General features: G+C 44.0%; 1 protein-coding gene across 9 annotated transcripts in view; it reads right to left on the minus strand.

Annotated features, from left to right (window-relative positions):
• The window catches only part of MAP4K4 (mitogen-activated protein kinase kinase kinase kinase 4), a 165,102-nt gene that overhangs the window by 52,016 nt on the left and 88,458 nt on the right, over positions 1-24,628 (minus strand). For all 9 annotated transcript variants that reach the window (XM_057422363.1, XM_057422364.1, XM_057422367.1 and 6 more), the window contains exons 4-8: positions 9,728-9,853; positions 8,809-8,919; positions 5,925-6,015; positions 4,277-4,407; positions 707-761 (exon numbers count right to left, since the gene is read on the minus strand). In XM_057422363.1, coding sequence (XP_057278346.1) covers positions 707-761; positions 4,277-4,407; positions 5,925-6,015; positions 8,809-8,919; positions 9,728-9,853 — 514 coding nt within the window. The remainder of the gene's footprint in view (positions 1-706; positions 762-4,276; positions 4,408-5,924; positions 6,016-8,808; positions 8,920-9,727; positions 9,854-24,628) is intronic.

The raw sequence follows: 24,628 nt of genomic DNA on the forward strand, positions 1-24,628 counted from the left end.
CTCCTATCTGCTGTCTGCCTTCACATTCAGAAAGAATAAGCACTATTATTCAGAAAATAAGCTATTAGAAATCGTGCATTTTTGGTTTCCAGGTTTCTCTCTCAAAAATACCCCTAAGAACAGAAAAGGACTCTCAAGCAGGGAACATTAAGTTCAACACTTTGTGTTGAAGGCGGATTTATAGTTTGAGTCATGTCACTGAAGATCAACACCACCCACTGAGGAGTGGAAACAAAAGGAGAAGCAATGTTAGCATTACCCAGACCGACAGAAAGCCGAGACAGAAACAATTGCTACAGATGCTTTTTTCATTAAGGTCAGTTTTCTCGAGGCCCCACTGCCCCTCTCCCTGGCTAAGGTTTCAGCATCCCAGGCCAGGTCATACAAAAACTGGGACACAACTCCAAAACACAATATACTACCCATAGGAAGGAAGTCTGACACTCGATTAGCTTCCAATATTCCTGCTATAGAAATTAAATTACTCCAGTCTGCACTGTAAGTGCTTAAACACAATCCTATCTTTATCGAAAGCATTGCTATTTATGGGGTTTTATTTTTATATGGCAGGCAAAACCAAAGAGAACAGAAATAAAATGAGGATACTTTTGGAAACCTCAAAACTAGGCTTAGATTACAACCAGCATCTCCCAAGTATATGTTTCAGTCTTAATCAGCCCACTGGAGCAGCATATGTATCACTTACGGGGAGCTCCTTCCGCCATCTCTATGGCTGTAATGCCGCATGACCAAAGGTCACTCTGCATAAAAAGAGAGACACCATATGTTAGTAGGTGGATTTACCCATTCAGACAGTACTATTTACAGAGGCCCTGTAGGTGAGACCGAAACCAAATACCACAGCTATTTAAACAATACAAGCTACATTTTTCTTGTAACAGCATTATACTTCTCATATAATATATATATATATGCAGAAATGCCCATGCGTATCCATACAGAGTATGCAAACAACCCTTTCAAATAACACATGAAAATACTTTCACATTATGACAATGAAAAATGTATTTGCCTGAAATCTAACTCTATGAGACAACAGATTTTTCAATATTCCTTTGCTTACAAAGGACTGGACAAGGACATTGTCAGCATGTGCAAGAGATGCAGTTTGAAAAGCACAAGCTCAACTAGAATTGAAATTGGCCAGAGATGTCAAAAACTACAATAAATGTTGGATTTGATGAGCTTCAATATCTTTTCCAACCTAGCTGATTCTATGATTCAGGTACATAAATAACAAGCAGAAGGAAAATACTGGCCCACTGTTGAACAGGCAAGGTGAATCAGTCACTAATAACACTTTAAAGGCAGAGGTTCTCAGTACTTTCTTCACCTCTGTGTTTATCAGCACTGCTGGGCCCCAGGCCTTGGGAACTAAACTCCAGGCTGATGCAAACACAGATCCACCATCAGTGAAGGAAGAGTTGGTATATGAGCTATTGCTGGAGCTTGACCCCTACACGCAGGTGGGCTCTGACAGTGCCTGTCCAAGAGTGTTAAAAGCTGGCTCATGTCGTTGCAAGGCCACTCTCCCATAATCCTTGAGAAGTTGTGGAGATTGGAGATCATCCCAGAAAACTGGAGGAAAGCAAATGTCACCCCCATCTACCAGAAGGGCTTAAAGGAGGATCCATGAAATCATAGGTCCATCAGTCTTACTTCAGGAAAGTGATGGAGAAGAACCTCCTAAGGGCTATTACAAGTCAAATGAAGCACATGATTAGGAAAAGCCAGCACGGCTACACCAGGGGCAAATCACGCTTGAGAAACCTGACTGCCTTCTATGACAAAGTAACCTGCTCAGTTGATGTGGGGCAAATGCTGGACACTGTCTACCTGCATTTCTCCAAGGCTTTCTATCCGGTTTCCCACAACCTCCTACTAGAGAAATTGACACATTACGGTCCTGACAAGCGGTCAGTGCGGTTAGTGATGAACTGGCTGCCAGGCTGCATCAAGAACGTGGTGGTGAATAGCTCCTTTCCCAGCTTGCAGTCCATCACCAGTGAGGTCTCCCAGGGATCATTACTGAGCCCAGCGCTGTCTGGTACCTTCATAAGTGACCTGCATTATGGGATCAAGTGCACCCCGATGAAGTTTGCCAATAATACCAACTGAATAGGGAAGTGGACACTTTGAGAGGGAGAGCCACTCTGCAGGTTGACCTGGATAGGCTGGAAGAGTGGGCTAACAAGAACCTTATGAAGTTCAAGAAGGACAAATATAAGGTCTTGCACCTGGATATACACAATCCAGAATTGCAGCACAGCCTGTGATCTCCCTGGCTGGGGAGCAGCTCTTTGGAAAGGGACCTTGGGGTCTTGGTGGACAACAAGCTCTATATACGTGAACAGTGTGCTGCTTTGGCAAAGAAAGCCAACAGGGTGCTGGGTGACGTCAAAAAAAGGCATCACCAGCAGAGATAAAGAAGTCTTTATCCCACTCTACTCGGTGTTTGTCAGGCCACACCTGGAATACCGCATTCAGTTTTGGTCCCCGCTATACAAAATTAGATGTGGACAGGCTGACGAGGGTTCAAAGAAGGACCACAAAAATGACCAAAGGTCTGGGAGCCTGCTGTATGAGAAAAGACTGAACGAGCTCAGTTTGTTCAGTCTTGAGAAAAGAAGGCTCAGAGAGACCTTAGCGCCAAGTTCCAGTATTTAAAGACTCCTTTTTACAAGAGTCACATGGAACATGACAAGGGGTAATGGGCACAAGTCACTCTGGGGGAGATTCCAACTAGACACAAGAGGAAAATTTTTCACAATGAGATCAGTCAGCCATTGGAATAATCTCCCCAAGAAAGCTGCTGCTTTCTGAAAGAGAGCTGTTGTTGAGCAGAACAGTCTTCATTTCTGGTCATAATAGTGATGTTTTAAAAAATTACTCAGAACTAATGAGCAAATAAGCTCTTTTACTAGAAGCAGAGAAGTATTCTTCCTTTTCTGATCCAGCAAGGCACTTTCGTCTTGGTCCAATCCAGCCATTTAAGCTAAGCTGCACAGACTCAGATCTTACAAAATCTTTCAACCATGAGGTTTTTGCGGGAGAGAGCCCTACAGGCCCTACCAGAAACAATAAACAGGTGCCTTCAAGAGGCACAGGAAGTTATTTTTCACATCACTACTGCATTAACAAATGCTGAAGAAAGTTATTCTCCTTTACTAGATAATTTAATAGCCACCCTTCCTACCTAATAACTCCATCTGCAAAGATATAAAGCATTATCTTTAGTACAATGTCCTGATGGATGTAAAAAGCGATTAAATCAAGAGAAATAGGATCAATCTGATCAATTTCAGTCAAAAGGTACAAACACACCAATTCAAATAATCTGGCTTTTTTAAATAGACATACACAAACATACAGATAGCTAACAGCACTATCAGTCTCAGCAAATTCCTTTAATTGATATTCAGCTCTAAAAGTCATTGTAAGGCCTTAATCACAGGCTGGTATCTTAGCTGCCCTTGGTTAGAAGCTGGAACAACTGCATTAGTCCAGGATCTTTTTCAGAAGTGTATTTTCACATTTCTTTTTCCCTTGTGCTTTCATTAAAGCTACCTGAGAAGAATTTTTACGATTACAATATGCTTTCACTAGAGAAATTTAACTTCAAATACACATACATAACATTCCTAATGGTGACACATATACCATCAAGCCAATTACGGGCTTTGCTGTAATTGAATCTTCTGTTTGCAGCAAACTACATTAAAAATTATTTGCTGAGAAATGTTGCGATGGATAATTTTTTATCAACATATATATGTACTTTGAAATGAGGAATAGGCACAGTTTAAAGAGGTCCTTCTGTACTTCACTGGCTCTCCAGACGGTGGTTCTATTTAAGGCAACACCTAAAACGCATTCTTCTGGGTTACTGCAATAACTGGGACACAGTCTAACACAATTTAAGGTACAATCATTATACAAATTGAGAACACAAGCATTTCCAGTTAAACTCTTTTTTGCCTTCTCTGAGCACCTACAGCACACTGAAGTCCTATACTCCTTATGTCTCAATGCTATGATAATACAAGTTACAGCAACTGTTAAAAGGTCACAATTTGACAGTACCCATACCTTGTACTCCTGTAGTAAGAATGTATCTACACAAAACAGTGTTATTCCTACCAAGCATAATAAGTCTCAAAAACTGCTATCATTCAAGGATGTTCATACTGCAACTGCATAGTTTTTGAATGTTAGTTTGTTGGGTTTTTTTTTCCTGTGAACAGGACTCTCTTACTCTGTAATCATACGTAGCATCTGGATTTTCATCACAGGCAATAACTTCTGGAGCCATCCAGTATGGAGTTCCAATAAAAGTGTTTCTCCTGCCAACTGTCCTGTCCAGCTGAGCGCTCACACCGAAATCCACTGCGGGTGGGAAAAGAGTAAAATAAAATAAAATAAGAAGGGAAAAATAATGCAATGATTACTTCTGCAAGGTGAGTTGGAAATAAAACCCTGTGGAAATAAAACCCACATGGGAGAACCATGCTGAGGAGAAATATGACGACTAGTATTGAGGCAACCAAGCCCTTGTGGTTCACATGCAATGTGCCTGGACCACAAGCATCAAGGGACACAGCAGCATGTGACCACCTCTCCTGCACTTCTCACCAGCCTCCCTGTGCAGAAGGCAGCATACAGCTGCAAAAATACTGCCTGGGAGGCTGAGGAAGTGCTAGTCTCTTCCCAAATGGTGAAGTCAAGCACCTTCACCTATACAGACGGAGCTTCTTCCCAGAGGTACCTCTCATGCTATGAGAAAACGATATGCATGAACATACATACCTTTTGGCTGTCCACCTTTTCTGCTCTGAAACTGGACAGCAAAAATAATCTATTGCTCAGGGAATTGCTCTCTGCTCTAATGCACAGAGCAGAAGGTGAGGCTTATTCAAGAGGTGCTAACTTTAACCACACACACATACACACACAGGTTGCAGAACAGATGCCCATTTCACTACAAGGCGATTACATTACGAGGGTGTTTTCTTCCTGTTCACAACCACAGTGATATACGTCTTTCTGTAACAACAACTGCTTATGCTCTACGAGGGCAGTCTCAGCTTCACTGCATCCATCAGCTGGGTGACACCGACAAACTTGTGTAGATGAGTTCATTGGGAGCAACAGTTTGGGAGCTACTGTGCTCCGCTTTGGACCAAAAGGAGAAAAGCTCTCCTGAGAGCTTCCTCCTCCAGCAGCCAGGACATCTTCCCATGCCTTGTGCTGCAGGAAGGTATAATACAAAACAGAAGGGATGTGGGCTGGGTGGGAGGGCTTCAGCATGGCTCTATATTTAACCAAAAAAAGGTGGCTAGTGCTGTGTGATACAAACTCAGAAGGTTAAAGTGTGCAGTGACTGGAAGAGACAGATTACGGAGGAAGAAAAAAAGTCCACTTGGAAGGGAAAGAGGAGGAGGCCAGGGATAAGCGTGGTTTTCAGCAGGCATGTCAGAGCTGGAACTGTGTTTTAACTTTGATGCCCCTTGAGAGTGCTGTACTGATCATATTTTTGTGTCTAGAACCTGAACAGTAGGTGCTATTAAAGCCAAATAGAACAGACACTCCAGTGACTTCCCAAGTCCAGAATAAAGGTAATCAGAATGAACATGAGTCATGCACAGCTTGGTGGGGGAAATAAAATGATCCCCACACTGATTCTGGCATGAAAGCCAATCTCACCTAATGAAATACAGCAACCTGCATTCCATCTTCCTGAAGCAGGAGGAAATACATGCAGGGCCTCAATCCACATAGGAGCAGTGACAGAGCACTCATGCTACAGAACATGTCACAGGGCTTTTAAAAGATGAACTTGATTTAGAAACATGATAAAAGCAAAGACTGAACGAATGAGGAAGTGGACATGCATGTGTACTTACCGAGTTTCACTTCTGCATTCTCTGTTAACAACACATTTTGCCCTTTGATATCCCTGTGTATCACATGATGGGCATGAAGATGTGCCAACCCCTGAATTAAAGAGAAGAAAGGAAGGAGAGGATGTTCAGAATTTGAATTTTTGTTTAGCAACAGGCTACCTATTCCCAGCACCCCCAAATGGGGGTCTTGGGCTCTTGCTCAGTGGTTGGATGCAATGGGACCCACAGGAACCTTTGTAGTAGCACACCACCCGCATAGCTTTTGGTAATGGAGCAGAGACAGAGGCCCCAGGTCACACACAAGCTGTACCTAAACACAGCCCAATATCTGCACTGTGCAAACACCTCTCAGCTGCCACGTGAAGAAAAGTTCAGCTTCCAGAAACACACTGACACTGTAAATGGCATCAGTGTCAGCGTACGTCACTGACAGCCGGCACACACAGGGTCACCCAGAATTTAGTCCAGGGAAGGGGAGTGAAGAAAGAAAGGAGGCAGCATTAACATGCATATATGCACCCCCAAGAAGGGTGTGGAGGGGTGATGGACTGGCAGTTATGCTCGAGGACAAGGGATAACTGATGACAAACAAAAGCTCTGCTGCAAAGCTGCAGTTCTGGCCATGAAGCCTGATAACTGTTCCAAAACACATGCAAAAGGAATAAAAAAAAAAAACAACCTATGAGCTTTCTACTTTCCAAAGGAAACAAAACCTCCTGGCATACGGTGCTTTTTGTTGAGACAGCACCTGGATGCATGCCCCAGAGCGTTAGCCATGTGGAGGGAGGGCTGAGGAAGACATATGTTGCATTTTACTCTCTAATGTAATTGGGAGAACAGGCAACCCTCTTAGCAACTGCCTGTATTTTGGTTTCTCCTCAGCTCTCTGCTCGGAAAATTGTAGTCTCTGGTGGGATCGTCTTGCCTGTTTGTGTTGCCCTCATAGGCTTTTAATGTTTTATGAAAAATAAAGAAATAGAACCTTTACAGCTGCAAGAGGTTAAAGAGTAGTGGTTGATGTAGAGAAATATTTCCTAACACATGTTCTTCATTAAATGATCATTTACCAGTTTGCCTACATAACCATTGGGCTATTTTCTTTTTTTAAAAGAGTTAATGAGCGTGACAAAAAAGCCCACCATGCTCAGCTCCTCCCCACACATGTCACGAGCAGATCAAGTGAACGGCTCATGTCCCCAAGACCCTTCGCTGGCTGCTAATGTTAAGCGTCGTCTTATTTTTCACAGGAATGCAGGCTTTTCCACAGCTTCATGCAGGATACTTTTTAAAGCCTTGCGCTTCACCGACCCAGCCAGAGAGATAATCATCTGCTCTCTCCAGAGTACCATCTAGCCTTACTGAAAAAACACATATGTGTTTGCAAAGCGCTGGCAGGAGACAGAGGAGCATGTCTCTGTACTCCTGCAGCCCCCAGGCCCCTCCAACTGGGTCGACCCTCACCTCTGTCTTTACCTGCACTGATCCTTGGCACTTTAGCTCATTTTAACTTTCTGTTACACAACCTGTCTCCTCTATGACAAATTCAGTGTCAATTCAGGTTTTGCAATGTCTCATAGCAATGTGAGTTTAACATTCCTTCTTTCCAGATATTCCAGTTCCTTCTGGCAAGCAACGAAGGCTCCTTTTGCTAATCTCTCACAGGAATGAGAAAATTGCTTTCACCTAACTCTTCTCTGAGGTAAATAATTTTTTCCTCTTAGTGATCATTAACTACTTTACATAAGGAGAACCCAGGATGAATGCAACATAGCATGCAATACCTCCAAGGTGACACAGTTCTCAAATTAAGCATAAGAGCAGTCCTGCAGAAGTTAGCTTTCCTTGTATTAAAGCATGCTATCTATTTGATTTTAAATATAACCATCAGTAGGTATTCAACTCTTCTTTCTCCCTCAAAAACAACCAGCCTGAACACCAGCTGGACCCTCCTAGCATTTGGAATTGGAGCAAGAGACCAGAATCATCCATCTCCCTCCCTCACCATCTTAGAAATTGCCAAGGCAGAGCAAACGTGCAACACAGACCACAGCAACACTGATTTATGCAAGAGCCAGTGGCAGTTTCCTTTAACATAAAGCTCTTCAGAACTTCATTTATGATGAGGCAACTGAACAAACATACTGTGTAGTGGTCTGGGTAGGAGGCAATTTGTTTTACAAAGAAGCACGAGGAAAACCATACCAGATTTACTTAGTGCAGCAAACAAATGACAATTCAAAAAGCACTTAAAAGTCTACCAACTGGAAATCAAATGCGAAGAGTAACCAGTTAAAGCTTCAGTTATAAAAAACTGGTAAGTGGCAACCCTCTTCCTGAGAAACTTTTACAGTGCCGTCTGCTAGCACTATACAGTGCACAGCCATGTACAATGTAGCTACTTGCCCTAGATAGACTGCAGGAATCCACAGTATGAGAGCTCAAGACAGTACAGAAACCCTGACTGCTGGCCTGCGCCAACAACCCCCTTCCTCCACAGACTTGATTAGGAGCAGTGATTTATGGCTGAAAGCACATTTGGAAAAGACCATTCCACATCCTATTGTCTTACGATGCTGTTACAACCTTAAGCTTCCCAAAACCAGTGTCTTATGGCAGCTGTTTCACAGCTTCTACAATAGGTAAGGTCACTGGTTCTTCCCCTTGACCCCTCTTGACTAAAAATTGCTATTTTCTGCAAGGCTGCTGTTACAATATAGTACAACTCACACAGAGTTAAAGGATGTGGAGCAGACATCTATCTGCTCCCCAGTACTCTCCCAGCTAACGGGATTGATCAGAAACAGCTTCTTCAGAACCTCAAGCTAGGCTACATCTCTGTAAGAGTGTTTCTGTGTTTTCAAGTGGAGCAGATTATTTTCCTTACCCGGAGAATCTCTCTGGAGATATATGCTATCCAGTCTTCTTTCAGAGTATTTCCTTTCGTGTTCTTCACAAGGTCTGTGATAGAGCCGGCCCCACAAAACTCCATAACAAGCTGCAAAACAAACAACAGCATGCAATCAACATTAAACACAGTTCCCAGCTGTCTAGTGAAGCAAAATGATCAGGTTGCACCACTGATTTGGGAAACCCTCATGAAGCAGCGAGTATCATTTATTTTACCTCTCTGCCTGGAAAACAGATTCAAACCCATGTCTCCAGTGTGTGTCAGACATATATGGAATATGTCTCACATTAGTTACCACATTTTCAAGGACTGATTTAATCACTGTAATTTAATGCTGGGAATCTGGATTTGCTCAGCTATGCAAAATGCATTAGCAGCAACAGCAGTAAGAGCACATCCAATGCTGAAGGAATAAAACTGATCACACCATTGCAACACATCTTATTCTTTAACTCACATTTATTTATGGAAGAACATACACTGATGTCTATACCCTGCCATTTCAAGCCCAAACTTCAATACTCTAGAGGGTGTAGATGAAGTGGGATGACAAACGTAATGGGTACAATTCTCAAGTGCAGCCTTTTTTTTTTTAACAGCCACACATTCTTACTGCTCAGTTCATCTGCCTTGCTCCCAAGAAACACATTACTATCCATCTGGGAAACAGGGGGGAAAGTTACTTAAAGAGCAAATCCATTGCTAATAGCAATGAATCTTGGTTCAGCCATCCTCTTAAGGATGCATGATTAGCCTATGTGATTCAGCTATCTATGCGTTCAGGCAAGCACCAAATTCTATTAGTTTGTCTTTCCATAATGTGATACATCTGTCATCCTCAAACTATATCCAAAAGGGAAAAAATTATGAACATGCTTGAGAAATATCTGCTTACCCACAGTTGGTCATCATGTCCTGGAGGACTCTTCTTAATGAAAGCACCATAGTAAGTTGCAATATTTCTATGATGAGAATATTTCTTTAGCATATTAATCTCCAGTTTGATTTCTTCTTCTTCGTCCTTTAGAAGAATAAACCACAAAAAACATGTTTAACACACCACATGCATTATTCCTCTTTTCTTTCACAACAGCAGATTTTTTTAAAGTTCAGTTTATACCAGCATCATGCTCAGCAGACATTCATCAAAATCCTGTTTATTGAGATGGTCTAAAACAGACCTTTACTTTCCCAAGTTTTTAATAGTGAAAAAAAAGCAATGAAGGATGCACTAGAGTTCATACAATAATGGAGCAAGACAGGATCTGTTTAAAACCCCTGTGCTTGTAATACCTTAAGCAAATATATAGCTATCAGGCTTTTATTCTACGTAACCCAGAGAACTAGGAAACCGGAAAAATCTGTGAATTTACGATAGAGGAACATTATTTGCATCTTCCTCATTTTTTTCTCCTTGGATTTTTAAAATTGCAACCACTTCTATTTAAAAGCCAGAACAGTGCCTTAATGCAGCTGGACACCAAAGCACGCCCTCTGAGTAGAATCCCCCCACGGTGGGGACCGCAGGGTCCCCCCTTGGTGCCCACATGAGGCTGACACAGGAAAGCAGAGGTGGACATCAGGAATTCCCCTCCCTGCGTGGACAAGGCATTCGCCTCGTGCACGTTTCCTCCTCCTGAATCTGCCTCCATGGAGGAAGAGCAAGTGCATCAGGAAGAGAGGGCCAGGAGCCAGGGCAGTAAACAGGATGCTGGGACACAAAGGCAGAGGAAGGATTTCCCCAGGCTCCCCCCACCTCAGAGAGGTGCCAAGCAGAGAGCAGCTTGGGTGAAAGGAGGTCACCTCTTCAAAGGGCTGAAATGGGCAACACTATGCAACCGCTCCTTAAAAACACCCAAAACAATCCAGTTTTGAAGTGACGGTAGGATGTGTTGCATGGAAGGATCCACAAATGCTTTGAGGTGATGTCTAAACAGGCTGCCAGTGGATACCAAATAAGTCAACACCATTGTACCCTCAGTGCTCTCACCACACCTAGACAGCGGGAGCCTTCACCTAGCACCTCTTAAGGCAATGAATGAAAAGGCAGCTGGGGTTACCCCTTCAGGCACAACCTTTATTCGCCCCACAGTTTTCTAGCCTTGGATATCCAGGGGAAAAATGTCTAACTTAAACTGATTCCAGGAAGAAACCGACACCCCTGTTCCCTAGGGTTGCTGGCTGATGGAAAGGGTAGCATCAATATTTTGATTATCCTGTAATGTCAAAGCTGATTACATGAGAAAATTTTAAGCCTTAAACTTCCTTGCAATTTGTTACCACGCTAGCAATCAAATATCCTATTCATGACTTATGCAGATGTTAATACTAAGTACATGTTAACTATTTATATACACTAGTAGCCCTGGCTTTATCAGAAGAAAAAACGCTATGCTAAAAAGCAAACAGTTATTTCACATACACTAACAGTGGGATGCAGTGCTTACTCATAAATTATTATGAGATAATTCCCAAAATGCAACAGGGATGACCTATTCTTAAATCTTCTCACGACGCATCTTTAAGTAAAATACGGTGTATTTCTGGAACACTGAACAAAATAGTAAAATAGTCTTGTAAAACAAAGTTCCCAGTGAACAGCAGCCCTGGGAGAAAGCGTTAATCAGAACAGCTTTTTGAGCCAAAAACTAACTCAGTGCTTCCTCAGCTGCTTCTGGTGTCCTTGTTTTTGTGTGATTCTGTTATTTATTTAGACCATATGAATACATGCTTATGCTCAAAACTACCACACTGAACTCTGAATTTAGGCAAAAAAAAAAAACAAACCAACAACTGTAAGGGAAGCTTTATTAAAATTACTGGTTTGAGACCTAATTGCTGATGGGTTAATATGGATAATTGGATTAATCTGCTACTTTGTACTGAGATTTTCATATGAAAATGACTTCCTACCCTCAGCACATGAACACAATAGCATTTACAATACAATGGGCAGGATGTCCTAAAGGTTCTTCATGTTTACGTATTGTAGTAACAGTCAAAATGGCAATGCTTAGACAGGATCTATTTCTGAAAAATAAGATAATAAAACAAGCACTCCCCCAAAAAACCCCAAACAACAACAAAAAAAGGTGCACACAGACCCAGAAGACTGCAGGCAGTTACTGCTCTTCCAGTTTCTCCTTGTTGCTGTGTCAAAGCACCCGCTCAGTGGCCTGCAGCAACCCGAAGAATATCCCTTAACGAAAGCTAATAATGGCTCCAAACTCCTATTTCAGCTGTCATTGAGCATTTGTTCACAACACAAACAGCATTTCACCTACAGTTCAAGCCAGTCCAAATTCCAGGTTACAAAAATAAATGGACTCAGTAATTCTTGCCAGGCCTTTGGAGGATGCCACTTACTTAGTGTGGATCGATATCTCCCTGGCACTGAGTCCTGAAGACTTTCTGGCGACAGGAACTATCATGAGGATTAATCAACATGGAGAAAGTCTGCAGTACCACTGAGGTACGACAACTGGTGTAAAATTAAAAGAAAAGAAAAGAAATAAAAAAAAAATAAAATAAAGGTGACCAGACCAAAAACTGTTCTGTTACAGATTCAGGAACAGCTTTTTTTCCAGGATCCAACTGATTTCATCCTGATGCGGACATCTGAAAGAGACCAAACAATGCGCGCCCTACCGGCGTTTATTTCTCCCCCACTAACTACAAAAGGAGGATGAGGTCATTAGCCAAGATCCAGACACCAATCCTGCAGATGTCTCGCATAGGGTGAGATGAATCCCACCCAAAAATCTCACCAGATAAGACCATTTCTGCACAGGTCTCCTTATGGACACATGTGCCGCTTCGAGGACAGGCTGCAGCCTGTATGTAGCAGGGATCCTACTGTGCAGGAATCCTACTGTGCAGGAGGGAGATGTGTTGGTGGCCATCCTGGGACTTGGGCATGTGAGCCAGCATCAGAGACAGAAGGTCCCTCACCATCTCCTGACAACACACACCCTGCACTACCATTAACAGTCCCTCCTTTTGCAGAGGTGCCAGGATCACAAAAGGAGAAAATTAAAACCGACTGAGGCGAGAGACTGTCATTCTCATGAAGTAATACAAAAGTACATCCTTTCTTCTTGGAGGAGAGAGGCAGCTGGTGAGCCCTTCCTAGTGATTTTATGCAGCTGGCATCAATTACCACTTTAAGCCATTATCTGTGGATACAAACTCCCACTGAAACCTTCTTTGTCTGGCCTGTGATGGGGCTGGTGTAAGTGTTTCATGCTTATACATTCACTGTCTGTTTGTGACAGCACGTCTGATTACCAGTAATTTCTGCAGTAAGCTATACTTTTGCAAGACTCACGTGGTTAAATCAAGCTTCAAGCGGCTTTCCTCTCCCATTCCGTGCCTTTCCCTTCAGAGACTAAATGGATTTGTCAGCATCTCTAGGGATTTCTAACCACAATGCTGTTTATCAAAACAACTTTGCCTGTAAGACTAAAAACTGCACACAAAGCCCGCACAGAAACCAGCCTGTGTACACGGAGATTGTTTCTAACCATTTGAATTAGCACATTAAAAATAAAACCAGGCATGTTACCTCTCAGCTTGCCACCGAGCGGCACCCCATCAGCTCACTTACAGCTATAGCACAAAATCCCAGCTCCTCTTGCTCTTCCATTCATCACTGCACGCTAAATATCGGATTATTTTTCCTGCATGTAGATGGCAACTTAATGATCTGTCATTTCCATTACATCGCCATTTAAAAAAACTGCAATGATTTAAGTATCTGAATGATTTAAATATCTGACCATTATTGCCACTGGAGGAACTCCCAGAGAAAAGCTACTAGAGTGGATCCATGTAAGGAATATTAATCTGAACAACTCAATGATAATATGTCAGGCCGTTTTCCAAAGGTAACCCCCCTGCATCATTATTGCAAGAAAATCCTGCTTGCTTGTACAAATTCTTAGAAGATGAGGAATTCAGAAGGACTTCTGCTGGTGGTAGGGAGGAAGAAGAAGGGAACTATAGCATCAGAAGTGCCAGAAGCAGGGAAGACACAACCAAAGGAAAAGAAAAATTACTTCATGCCTGCCCTTAATCTACTTCCCCAAATATTATTGTCTAGTGCCTCAGAAGACCAAGCAAAAGAGTCCTGACCTGCCGCAGCACCGCAACTGGTATGAGACCCCAACAAGAATCTGTCTCTCAGAAACACACATGGGGAGTAAGAGAGGGAATAACACTGTTTCCCCAAGCTTTACATTATTTGAGGAGGTAAATTATTTGAGGAGGTAAATTATTTGAGGAGGTAAATTCAAAATAAACAAATAAATAAAAATAATCCCTCAAGGGATGGCACAGCTCAGGGAGGAGAAACTCAGAACCATTTCAGAAGCTTCTATTTACCCTAGTACTATGATGATGGGAAACATGAATGAGAAAAGACAACCAAGCAAGGATAAAGCAAGACAATGTTCCATGATGAAGGTAAGAGCAATTTTACCTATCCCACCAGACGATTTCTATGCTGCCCTATATCAGTCTGTATAAGCACACAAATCGGCCCTTTCAGCAACTTCCCTATTTGATTTAAGAAATGAAATGGTGACAAATCTCAGCTGTCCCTCCACAAACACATCCAGTCATTTTAAGCTACAACCAAGTGCCTCCAGAATTAACACCACTCCCCAACAGTGAAAAGCCAAACACACAGGCAAAGGGAGATGAAGAAAGGAAAGCCTCCAAGTCTCCTTTCCTTTGCTTTCCAAATGCTGCTCACAAAGTTCTGCCTGCCTAGTACCCAGGGAGCTGCACTGCCTGGAGAACAGCAGCTGGCACTGCTGTGCCTGGGGTCTCAGAGTAAGCTGAGCTTCTGAGGATCACAAGCTCCAGTGATGACTAACGGAATTCAGGAATCTTTAAATCATGGGAGAGTTGAAATTTATGAGGAGGGGCAGGCAACAGCCTCAGCCCAGTGCTGGGAAGGGAAGGGGACTACTAACCCACAGATACCCAGAGTGGTGGAAATTAAGTTTGCCTTCAGAGGCAGCAAAATGATGATGACTTGGCCCTTCTTTCACTGTCTCCCCCTGACATGCAAGCTCAAGAAAAACAGGAGAAACCCACAAGAAATCCAGCTCATTTTCCTTTCTGCTCCCTCTCACTTTCAATTTCTGTTCTCCACCTACATTTAGAAAAAAAAAAAACATCCTAAATGGCACGTAACACAACCAAAAAATCTCCCCGGGTAAATCATGACACCAACATTTACAAACCACCACTCTGCTTGTGTGTCACATCCTCCCTTCTCCCCCCTCCTGCAGCCCAGACCTGGCCGGCATCCATTCAGAGCAGAATATGTCTAGGCCACGGAAAGTCTGAATAGTGCCTAGCACAATAGGTGACCTTTTCTGGTGCTGGAATCCATAATATATACACTCGTTAATAAAGTTCTCACACACGAGGGAGATGTTTTGGCGAGAAGACCTGGGGCAGTACTGCACACAGAACTGGGAGCTGTGGTGCTGCTTCCAAACCAGGAAAGAGATTTTAGTTTTGGGAAGAACCTAACCACATCAGCAATGAGACACTAAGCACCAGGCAAGTCCTTGCCAGTGACTGTCAAGGTAGGAAGCTGGTGTAAAGCAGAGCAGCTTGAAGAACAGAGAGATCAGTGTGGAGAAATGCGATCCTCTCCAGTGTTACAATGGAGTGCTGGAATTGGGAAGATGACATAAAATATTTCTTAAAAAATAATAGCAAACACAGGCTTCTTGGGAGGGAAAAAAACTGTTTAAAAAGACTTTAATCAAGGCGTGCAGTAAACATTTAACTAGTCCTTATACAGTCCCTCCTAAATCTTAACATACAAGGCCTCCAACTTTCTTATTACATCCCGTCTTTCTTCAGAGTCTTTTATGAAGCCTTTGAGCTTTGTTACCCTGAAGCTAAAGACCTCATTCAACTTTATTTCCCTTCTGTCTCTCTCCTCCATTACCATCTCGCCACCAGCACTCACTTGCCCTGTCCACATCATGTGCAAGGTCTCTCTTTCACAGACCCCTTACCCATAAGACTATTCCCACCCATCAACATGGTCATTTCTCTGCACCGTCTGTCAAGTCCTTTCCAAACTCGCACTTCTGAAGAAGGCTTCTGGATTGTTCTCCCTCAAGAAAATGCATCCATCATGCCACACACTCAGTGCCAATGAAGGAGCACTAAACATCCATCAAGCAGCAGCATGTGTGGTGAGCACTGGCCCACCATCACTCCATGTGGATGCCTCTCAGACTTTGCCCCTTGTCTACCCATGCAGAGCAAGCCCTTCATGGGCTTTACCATCTGCAAGCTTTCTGGAGCCCACCTCATCACTGCAAGCTGCCCAACAGCCTCCAAGCCGCTTCCGCTGCCGGCACAGAGCCACGCTGCCAGAAGCGGCAGACTGGCAGTGCTGCACTGATTGCAGAACATGGCTGTGACGCTTTTTCAATGGTCACAAAAAAACCCTAGTTTCGTGAGAACTGGCTGGCAGAACAGTGCTGCCCTTATGACCACGTTTGGTTACCTTCAGTGGCAAGATTTCATCAAGCAGGTTAGAAACACACTCCCCAACACACGCGAAGAACAGAGGCTGCTTTATTTCTCACTGGCACAACACCCTCTGTACTACATGCTAAAGGCACCATCTGAAACAAGAGAGAAAACGAGCCAAATTGTTCGCAACAGTGCCATCTCTGAGACTGCAGCCATAAAGCAACAATCAAATTAGAGCAGACTAAAAAGCAAGACTAAAAAGGAAGACGGATGGCTTAGCTCTTAAGCAGGGTCCCAGCGCTGCCTGAAGGAGCCTGTGTAGCACCATTGTGCAAGCACAGAAGATGGAATCACGTGCAGGCAGGAAGAAGCCAAAAGCCATGCACAGACAATACTTCTCTGTTGTCTTCCCCCAAACCACCTCCTGTGCCAATCACTTCGACAACAGTATTTTCTTTCTAGCCTGACCTGCTCCCGGTGCCTTCGCTAGTCACTGAATGAGCTGCACTGAAGGCACAGAGCCTGCACTGCTGCTGACCTCCCCCAGTAAAACCCCAGGATGCCATGGGCTTTTCCTAAGACAACCAAGAGACAAACCTGAGGGTAAATCCCTTCAACTGTCTCCAAGGCTAGCCCCTTGATTCTGGTCATGATTACTTCAAAGAGGTTCCTGCTCAGACTGCATGTTTATCCTAGCTATACAATTCAACTGTCCATCCTCATCAAGCCTCAATTACTTAAAAGTTATGCAACAAGCTAGCCTTGTACTGACATCTTCAGAGCTCTCATAAAAGAGGAAAAGTTTAGTACCCTGCTTCCATTACTATTATTCATACTAAAACTGCCTGTTGTTATACATAATTCTATATCCAGTGTCAGGGCCTTTTTTTTGTGATCAGAACAAGCCCTTGCTAGCAGAAATGAAAAATAAGCCTGTGTGTGAACAAAAAGAAATTAAAACAATTTCCTTTACGGAAAGCTCCATGCTCAAACAAGAGGAGATGTAGATGCTGGTGAGAAAGCAGGCTCTAAGCACAAATGCAGCAAGTTGCACATCTTTTCTACTTCCAATCTCACTGTGCATTTGATGCCAAGGAAAACAGCACCTTTGGGGGCAACAGAGCCAGGGGAGGTGTTTGCCCATTGCTTGGCCCCTGCTCTCCCCAGGCAGCATGAAGCTCTGCCATTCCCACCTGGAGGGCAGATCTCCTCAAAACGGGTCCCTCCCGGCATGCGTAGTCCAGACACTGCTGGGACGCAGTTTGCACCTGGGAGACGGAAAAGGATCCTGAGTCCTGCAGGTTTGATGCAGCTGGAGAGATTCAACAAGAAACTACAGTTCTAGTTTGAAACTAAGCTTTGTCTTTGAGCAGGGTGAGGCAGAAAGCAAGCATCTGAGACAGGAGAGAAAACAAAAGGCTGGAATGACTAAAAGTGGATTTCCTATCTACCAAATGCCACACAAAAGGTATGTTAGCAGAAATTTAAGCCAGGAAGGTAAAATACATTAAAAAACAGCAGTTCGGGCATAACATGAATGTTCTACTATGCACATCATTAAAACCTACGATCACACAAAAACACTGATTCCCTTAGAGGGCAGATTCAGTAGGCAGCCTCACAGCCACAGTGACCAACAAGACTGTAAATGAAGAATCCCTCTTACATTTTGTGCATTGAATGAAACCCAAATGCTAAAAATCAAGTCAAATACCCCAATACTTCATGATCACGAACCCAAATGCTGTAACCACAAACACCCAAACAGGAACAGAACAAAGGAAAGGAAGGAAAGATAACCCCACTTTGGCATTTCCTCAGGGCTGTTTCATATAGGATCCTTTATTAAAAAGAGATGGGGCTGGAGAAGTAGCTGACGAAAGAAAATCAGAAGCTCCATGACATGCTGCCATTTCTTCACCTGACAGTGACGGAGAGCTTGGCACATCTTCATTTGTAATATTATTTGGGCCAAAAGCAAACACACAGATTTGTGAACCAGAGCGAGCAGACTGGCAGTGGTGCTCCAAAACTAATCATATATTAAAAATCAAATTAAAAACAAAAATATGGCGGAGCACAAATGAGCACCACCACAGTTACCAGCACTCAGCAGCTGGCAGCCACAAAGCAAGTACCTCACACTTCCAGCAGGCACAGGCCCACCAGTGACCTTTACCTTTCTATGGGAAAAGACCCACCTCAGGCCTGTTCCCTTATGGACATCTTTCACAGAATCACAGAATGGTTTGGGTTGGAAGGGACCTTAAGGCTCATCCAGTTCCAACCCCCCCCTGCCATGGACAGGGACACTTTCCACCAGAGCAGATTGCTCAAAGCCCCATCCAGCCTGGCCTTGAACACTGCCAGGGATGGGGCAGCCACAGCTTCTCTGGGCAACCTGTGCCAGGGCCTCACCACCCTCAGAGTGCACAGTGAAGAATTTCTTCCTAACATTTAATCTAAATCTCCCTCTGTCAGTTCAAAGCCATTCCCCCTTGTCCTGTCACTACAAGCCCTTGCAAAAAGCCCCTCTCAGATTTCTTACAGGCCCCTTTTAGGGACTGGAAGATTGTTTTAAGGTCGCCCCAGAGCCTTCCCTTCTCCAGGCTGAACAATCCCAACTCTCTCAGCGAGAGATGTTCCAGCCCTTTGTGAACATTTCCCCCAACAGAAATTGTGGGTGCCCAGGGCAGCTACACTCCAGGCTTCAGCACTATCGACATGTGACTAAAATTAAGCAGAATGAATTCGGGCTTTGGGCACCGGGAGCATCAACAGTTAAGGCCAGCAAGCAACCAGTGGAAGACTACAAGTTTTACTACGGACTTTGGCTTCTGAACCCAAATCCACTGGTAGGTGGAAGAACAACTTTGTAATACATTGCTACTCCCTCAGCTGTCCACATTCCCTAAATCTTCCAGGCTTTAATTAAGCAAACCCTCCTCATTAAGATGCTGTGATCGCTGCAGTTTTTCTTTCCAAATATTTAAAACTCCGTCTGCAACACTAACAAAGCCCTGCATTTTGTCAGAAAATGAGTACCAAGAAAGCCCTGAAAACAAAATCACTTCATTTTCTTTTGCAGCCCACCAATCCACTTCTATAAGGTGACATATTTCACACAGCCCATTACTAAGAAGAAACAGACTTAACACTTCCTTTGTGGTGTGCCTCTGTCTGAGGTACACCTGCCAGATGAAACGACATCTAACAAACAGCCATCACACCCCCAAACATGGAAGGTAATATGCTGGCTTATGAGCTAATACCCATGTTTAACACTCCTTGTACATGCTGCCCATAACCTACGCTCTGTTTAACACCCACAAAAGGAAAACTTCAAATCTGGGGCTATGTTACAGCCTCCAAAAAAACCTCCTTGTAAGCAAGGACTAGTGTGAGATCATGATCTGACTTATTCAACACAAGGTTTCTTTTGTGCAGCAGCCAAAATATGTAAATTACCCAGGAATAAAAGGAATCGTCCGATCTGTACATGTGTCTTACAAACATGACTGAATGACACAGTGCGAGTGCACAAGTCCTTACAAGTTTTAATTTCAGATAATCTTTGCCTAAAGGTTAAACACTTTAGCTTCTCTGGTCCAATATTAGTCATTGCTCAACCTCTGCCGGTAAGCTGCAACCTTCTTCCCTGCCTTACGCAGAGAAAGTACTGCGAATGCAAAACACTGGGCATGAACAGGGAGGACCCAAGAGGTTCAAAGGCCCTTTCCTCTCACCAGATGAGGGGTGGAAGGGATTGCAAATAAAGCTGCAATACCAGCCCACTGTCATGTGTTCGGGAAGCAGGCTGAATATATACTGTCTGCGCAGACTGTGGATGGCTGGGGTGAGCAGAAGAGATCTGACCAACCCTCCAGGCTCATAAAATTCCATTTTCAACTGTAAAAATACCCCCCAAAATACCTTCATTTTTCTTCACTGGCATCACAAGTAAACACTGTCTCAAAAGCAAGCAAGAGGAGGCTTGTTCCTTCTCCCTTTGCCACCATCTTCACCTTCTCCTCCTTCTCTCTCTGGCTTGGTGAGAACTGCTCCTCCCAGCAGCAACAGAGGAGAGGATTAACATCAGGTTGGCAGATGTGAGACAGTCAGCCCTATGCACCCCCACTGACATAACCCTGTTCAAGCCCTCCAACCACCTGCTTCTTCCTGGGGAGGAATGAGCTCCTTCTGCAAAGGGCAAACCTAGGCCCATGACGGATGCCAGATCAGACCCAGGCTCCTCCATGCTCTTCTGCAGCACTCCTGAAACCTACAACCCAACAGCAGCTTTGGGGGTGAATAAGTGCCACCAACCTCAGCTACTCTGTAGGAATAAACAGAAAAGAAATAACTTGAAATATATGGACTGAGAGGAGCTTTGCTGGAGCACAGACCTCTCTTAAACTTACTTGTTCACATGAGTTCCACACTTGTAACTCTAAGGATTTTCAAAGCAGAAATGGAATACAGATACTGTATTTTACCTCTAAAATAAAATACACTGGCACTCAGAAATACAGCTCTTTTTTAAAAGGGAAATCCATTATGGAGTGATTTACAACTGACTGACAAGATGATGATGATGACTCTGTAATTATCAGGTCCAATCACTCCAATTACAATTTACCAGCAGACACACAAACTATTTGATTCACAGCTAACGTTTTCTTCAGCACACACTAGGTCTTTCTTAAAACAAGAGGGGAGACAGACAGCCTCTATCAGTAACAGACAAACACAGCTGCTGACGAGAGGAATTCAGGGATGTCTGCGAGGGGCAAATTTCCCTTTGCGTTTGTGCCAAACCCTTCCGGAGGACAGATGACAACCAGGGCTGCAACCAAAAAGGCTTTTCCTTTGCTTTCAGACAGGAACAGCTGTTACACAGGTACAAGGGTATGGCCACATCTGGGCACCTGTGATAAGCAAGTTCTTCATCAAATCAGTTGCTGAGATTTTGATTTTCTTTGGTAGATTAATGCTGACTTATGCACAGCATTTAAAATAGTCCTGCACTGCCAAAGCTTTATAAAGGCTGTGCACTTTAGTGTACAAGTAAGTGCACTTGGCATTATGCCACTATGTACAAAATCATTTTCATGCAGCTGCCAGCAGAAGGGAACTATATTCTTGGACCAGATGTTTTTGTTGCCGGCGCTGCCAAGCACGCCTGGAAACCTCACAGCTGAGCAGTGCTGAAGGAGTGAATTAACAATGAACAGAGCCACAAGATGCTCGTGTCCATCTATCAGATAGGGTGTCACAGTCCCCTCTCTCCATTCTTCCCCTCTCTGAGCAAGGAAGCTGCTGATAGCCAGCTAATTATTTACCTGCCTGAGAAGAAAAGGCCTTCTGCCCCCATCAGGATAAAGAAAAGCAACAAATACTTTACAGAAAATATTACACCCCAGCTACATGCACCCTAGCAGGGCAGGTGACAAAGAGACCATGATTAACAGCCAAGAAAATAGGACTGGAAAAAAATCTAAATGGTCCTAATAGTACAGTATGTGTTTGCTTTCACTGCTGGGCTGTGAACAGCCTTGCATTTATTAAACAGCATTTCACCTCAAAAATCACAGTGTCATGGCATCTCACTCTCCAGTTAAAGAATAACAGCTCAGATCCCAGCACAAGTCTCTCACTCTTTGAACTGAAACCCTGAGAGCACTGGCAGGATTTTAGGGATGTAAATCCAATTCCCAACCCCAACACCAGCTCCTGGTCGGTCTCAGCTGCTCTTTGTCCTGATGCCTCCATGCTGCAAAGCAGGGGCCCTAGCCAACCCTAACCTGCCAGGCTTTGCCTTGCCTTCCCCAGCTGCACCATGACCAGCAGAGGGGACCTACGGGGCTACAGGGTAGAAATAATAAATCACAGAACCGTTTGGACTGGAAGGGACCTTAAAGATCACCTAGTTCCAACACCCCCACCATGGGAAGGGACACCTTCTGCTAGACCAGGTTGCTCAAAGCCCTGTCCAACCTCCCCAGGGTCGCGAAGGGCAATGCCACTCCTTCACGTCTGTGGTGAGGGGGTCACTTTTTGCTTATTCCACTCGCTGGGCATTGCATGTGGTCAAAGCGAAACGTGGCAGAAAGAGGACATGTATGCGTGTTGTGAGCTTTCTGGAACTGCTTCAGGGACTCTTTTCTCAGACAGGCACAGCCTACTCCTGTACTGCAAGCAGCTGTTGAAAAGCAACACTCGGCAATTTGACTGTAAAATAAACACAGTCATAAAGCGTTCCACTGAAATCCTCTTATATAGGAATAATCTCATCTCCCTCACAACAAGCATCATTTTGGTTTCCCAGCCACCAGTTACCACCCCATCTCCTGTCCCAAACATGGCCCCAGCCCACCTCAAAACACCCACCAGCCAACATCTGCATGGGAGTTGTGCCCACCTTGAACACCCGGAGCAGTGTCTTCAAGGATAAATTCTACAGTTACATGTTTTAAAAAAGACCAGATGGCCTCTCTTGGCCAGATAAATAAATGGTTGCCTTCTCAGGGACTTCTCCCTTAAAACAAAAGTAATGCTATCGCTACAAGGTCTCAAAGGAAGATGATTCATGAGCAGGAAAAGGCCTGTAATTCTGTGCCTGGGGTATTCATCCAAATAGATACTACAAGTTTTTACTATGTTAGTCCCATAACATGATGAAGTGACAGTCTGAAAAAAATCTTCTCTTAATCACACTGATTTGAAACTAAACAAAGAGCAATTAGCCCTGCCAAAGCATGGGGGCTGAAGGGAAGGGGGGGCATTTATATCTGAAGGAAGAAACCTGGATTGTTTGGAGAACTCCAAAATTCAGGGGGATGCGGTTTAAGGATTTGCTTAGAGCAGAGCTGTGTGACAATGAAGCCATACACAAAGGGACAGGCTGCAGAAACCCTGGCAGCTACAGCTCCACCACCAAGGCAAGGACCCGCTGGTTGGTTTGGAAACATTACTAAGCAGCATGGAAGCAGCAGAAATCCCACACACAGCAAATCGGACTTCTCCAATAGCTGGAGAGAGGCAGCTAAGTGAAAGACCATGTGTTGCGGAGGTCAGCTTCTGCCAGACTACAGGCATCTGAACAAAGCCCATCACGGCTGGAGGCTCCTCTCCTGCGGTTTCCTGCAGCCTCACCCCTCCAACAAGCACATGGAGAAATCCCAAAGCCAGTCAAAAAGGAAAGCCTCAGAAATTGCTGGTTAAATTGGCTAAGCTTGTCTTTGCTGCTTTACTAACAAATGACGCTCTGCTAGGAAAAGCCTTTGGCTGTACTCTGGCTGGCATGAATTAAAAAGCGAGGGGCAGTGGATGCAGAATAGGAAAAAGAAGAACAGGGAGGCTATTATACAGATAGCAAACAGAATAATTAAAAAAAAAAGGCAAGTTCTAAGGTTGCGGGTGCTTTTTCTTTCTTAGAAGTCACCCCAAAGCAGCTCCACCTGTAGTCTCTGAGATTCTGGGGGTTTCTGCCAAAGTGATCAGTAGCAAAGAGTTAGCATTTGTCTTTGAATCGCAGCCATTATGTGCTCCAGCGTTCCCACACGATGGAGAGAAACTGGAGGCGCTCACAATTCTCCTTGGGCTAACGCTGAGCTGCTGATCCAAAGTGCAAGGGATGACAGCAGTGCATGTGCACTGCTGCATATAAAGGCAAGGCACGGTGGAAGAAACGGACATTGCTGCTTTTCATGACCTATAAAACTTCTCCACTGAAAGCAGGCTTGGCTGAAGGCAGCTCTCTAACTCACTGGGAAATCTTTTCAAAGCAAGACATCCAGCTAAGGTTGTCTTTCATACAATAGAGCCCTTATTCCCTCGCGCCTTTGGTTCATGAGCAGACATTTTTCCCCAGGAGCCATAGTGCACACAGCCACAACCCAGTTTTGGCCTGGAAAGCAGGCACATGCTCATGTACACCAACAAATTGCATTTCCCACCTCTTTCCTTCAGAGAAGCACTGAACACCCCAAAACCCATTATCTGCTGCTAGTGGTCCACGAGCCCTTCTTGCCTCACACCTGGAGCTCCTCTTTTACCATACCTCTTGTAAAGAGGTTTAAAAGAGAAGGCTAAAGAAGAAAAAAAATAATGATGAAACAAGTTCTCTGAGTGGAAGATGCTGAAAAAACACTGAACACCAATAAGCTCCTACTACCTTAACTCAAAGGTCTCTGCTATGTTGCTGCTGTGTATCAGGTTCCAGAACAATCTTCTGGCTCTTGACTTCATGTGGAAGGCAAGCAGGTTTCTCTCTTCGAAGCCC

The sequence above is a fragment of the Pezoporus wallicus genome, unplaced genomic scaffold, assembly GCF_028554395.1.
Source record: "Pezoporus wallicus isolate ANWC-B61680 ecotype Strahan unplaced genomic scaffold, APGP_CSIRO_Pwel_v1 contig_5785, whole genome shotgun sequence".
Taxonomy (NCBI): domain Eukaryota; kingdom Metazoa; phylum Chordata; class Aves; order Psittaciformes; family Psittacidae; genus Pezoporus; species Pezoporus wallicus.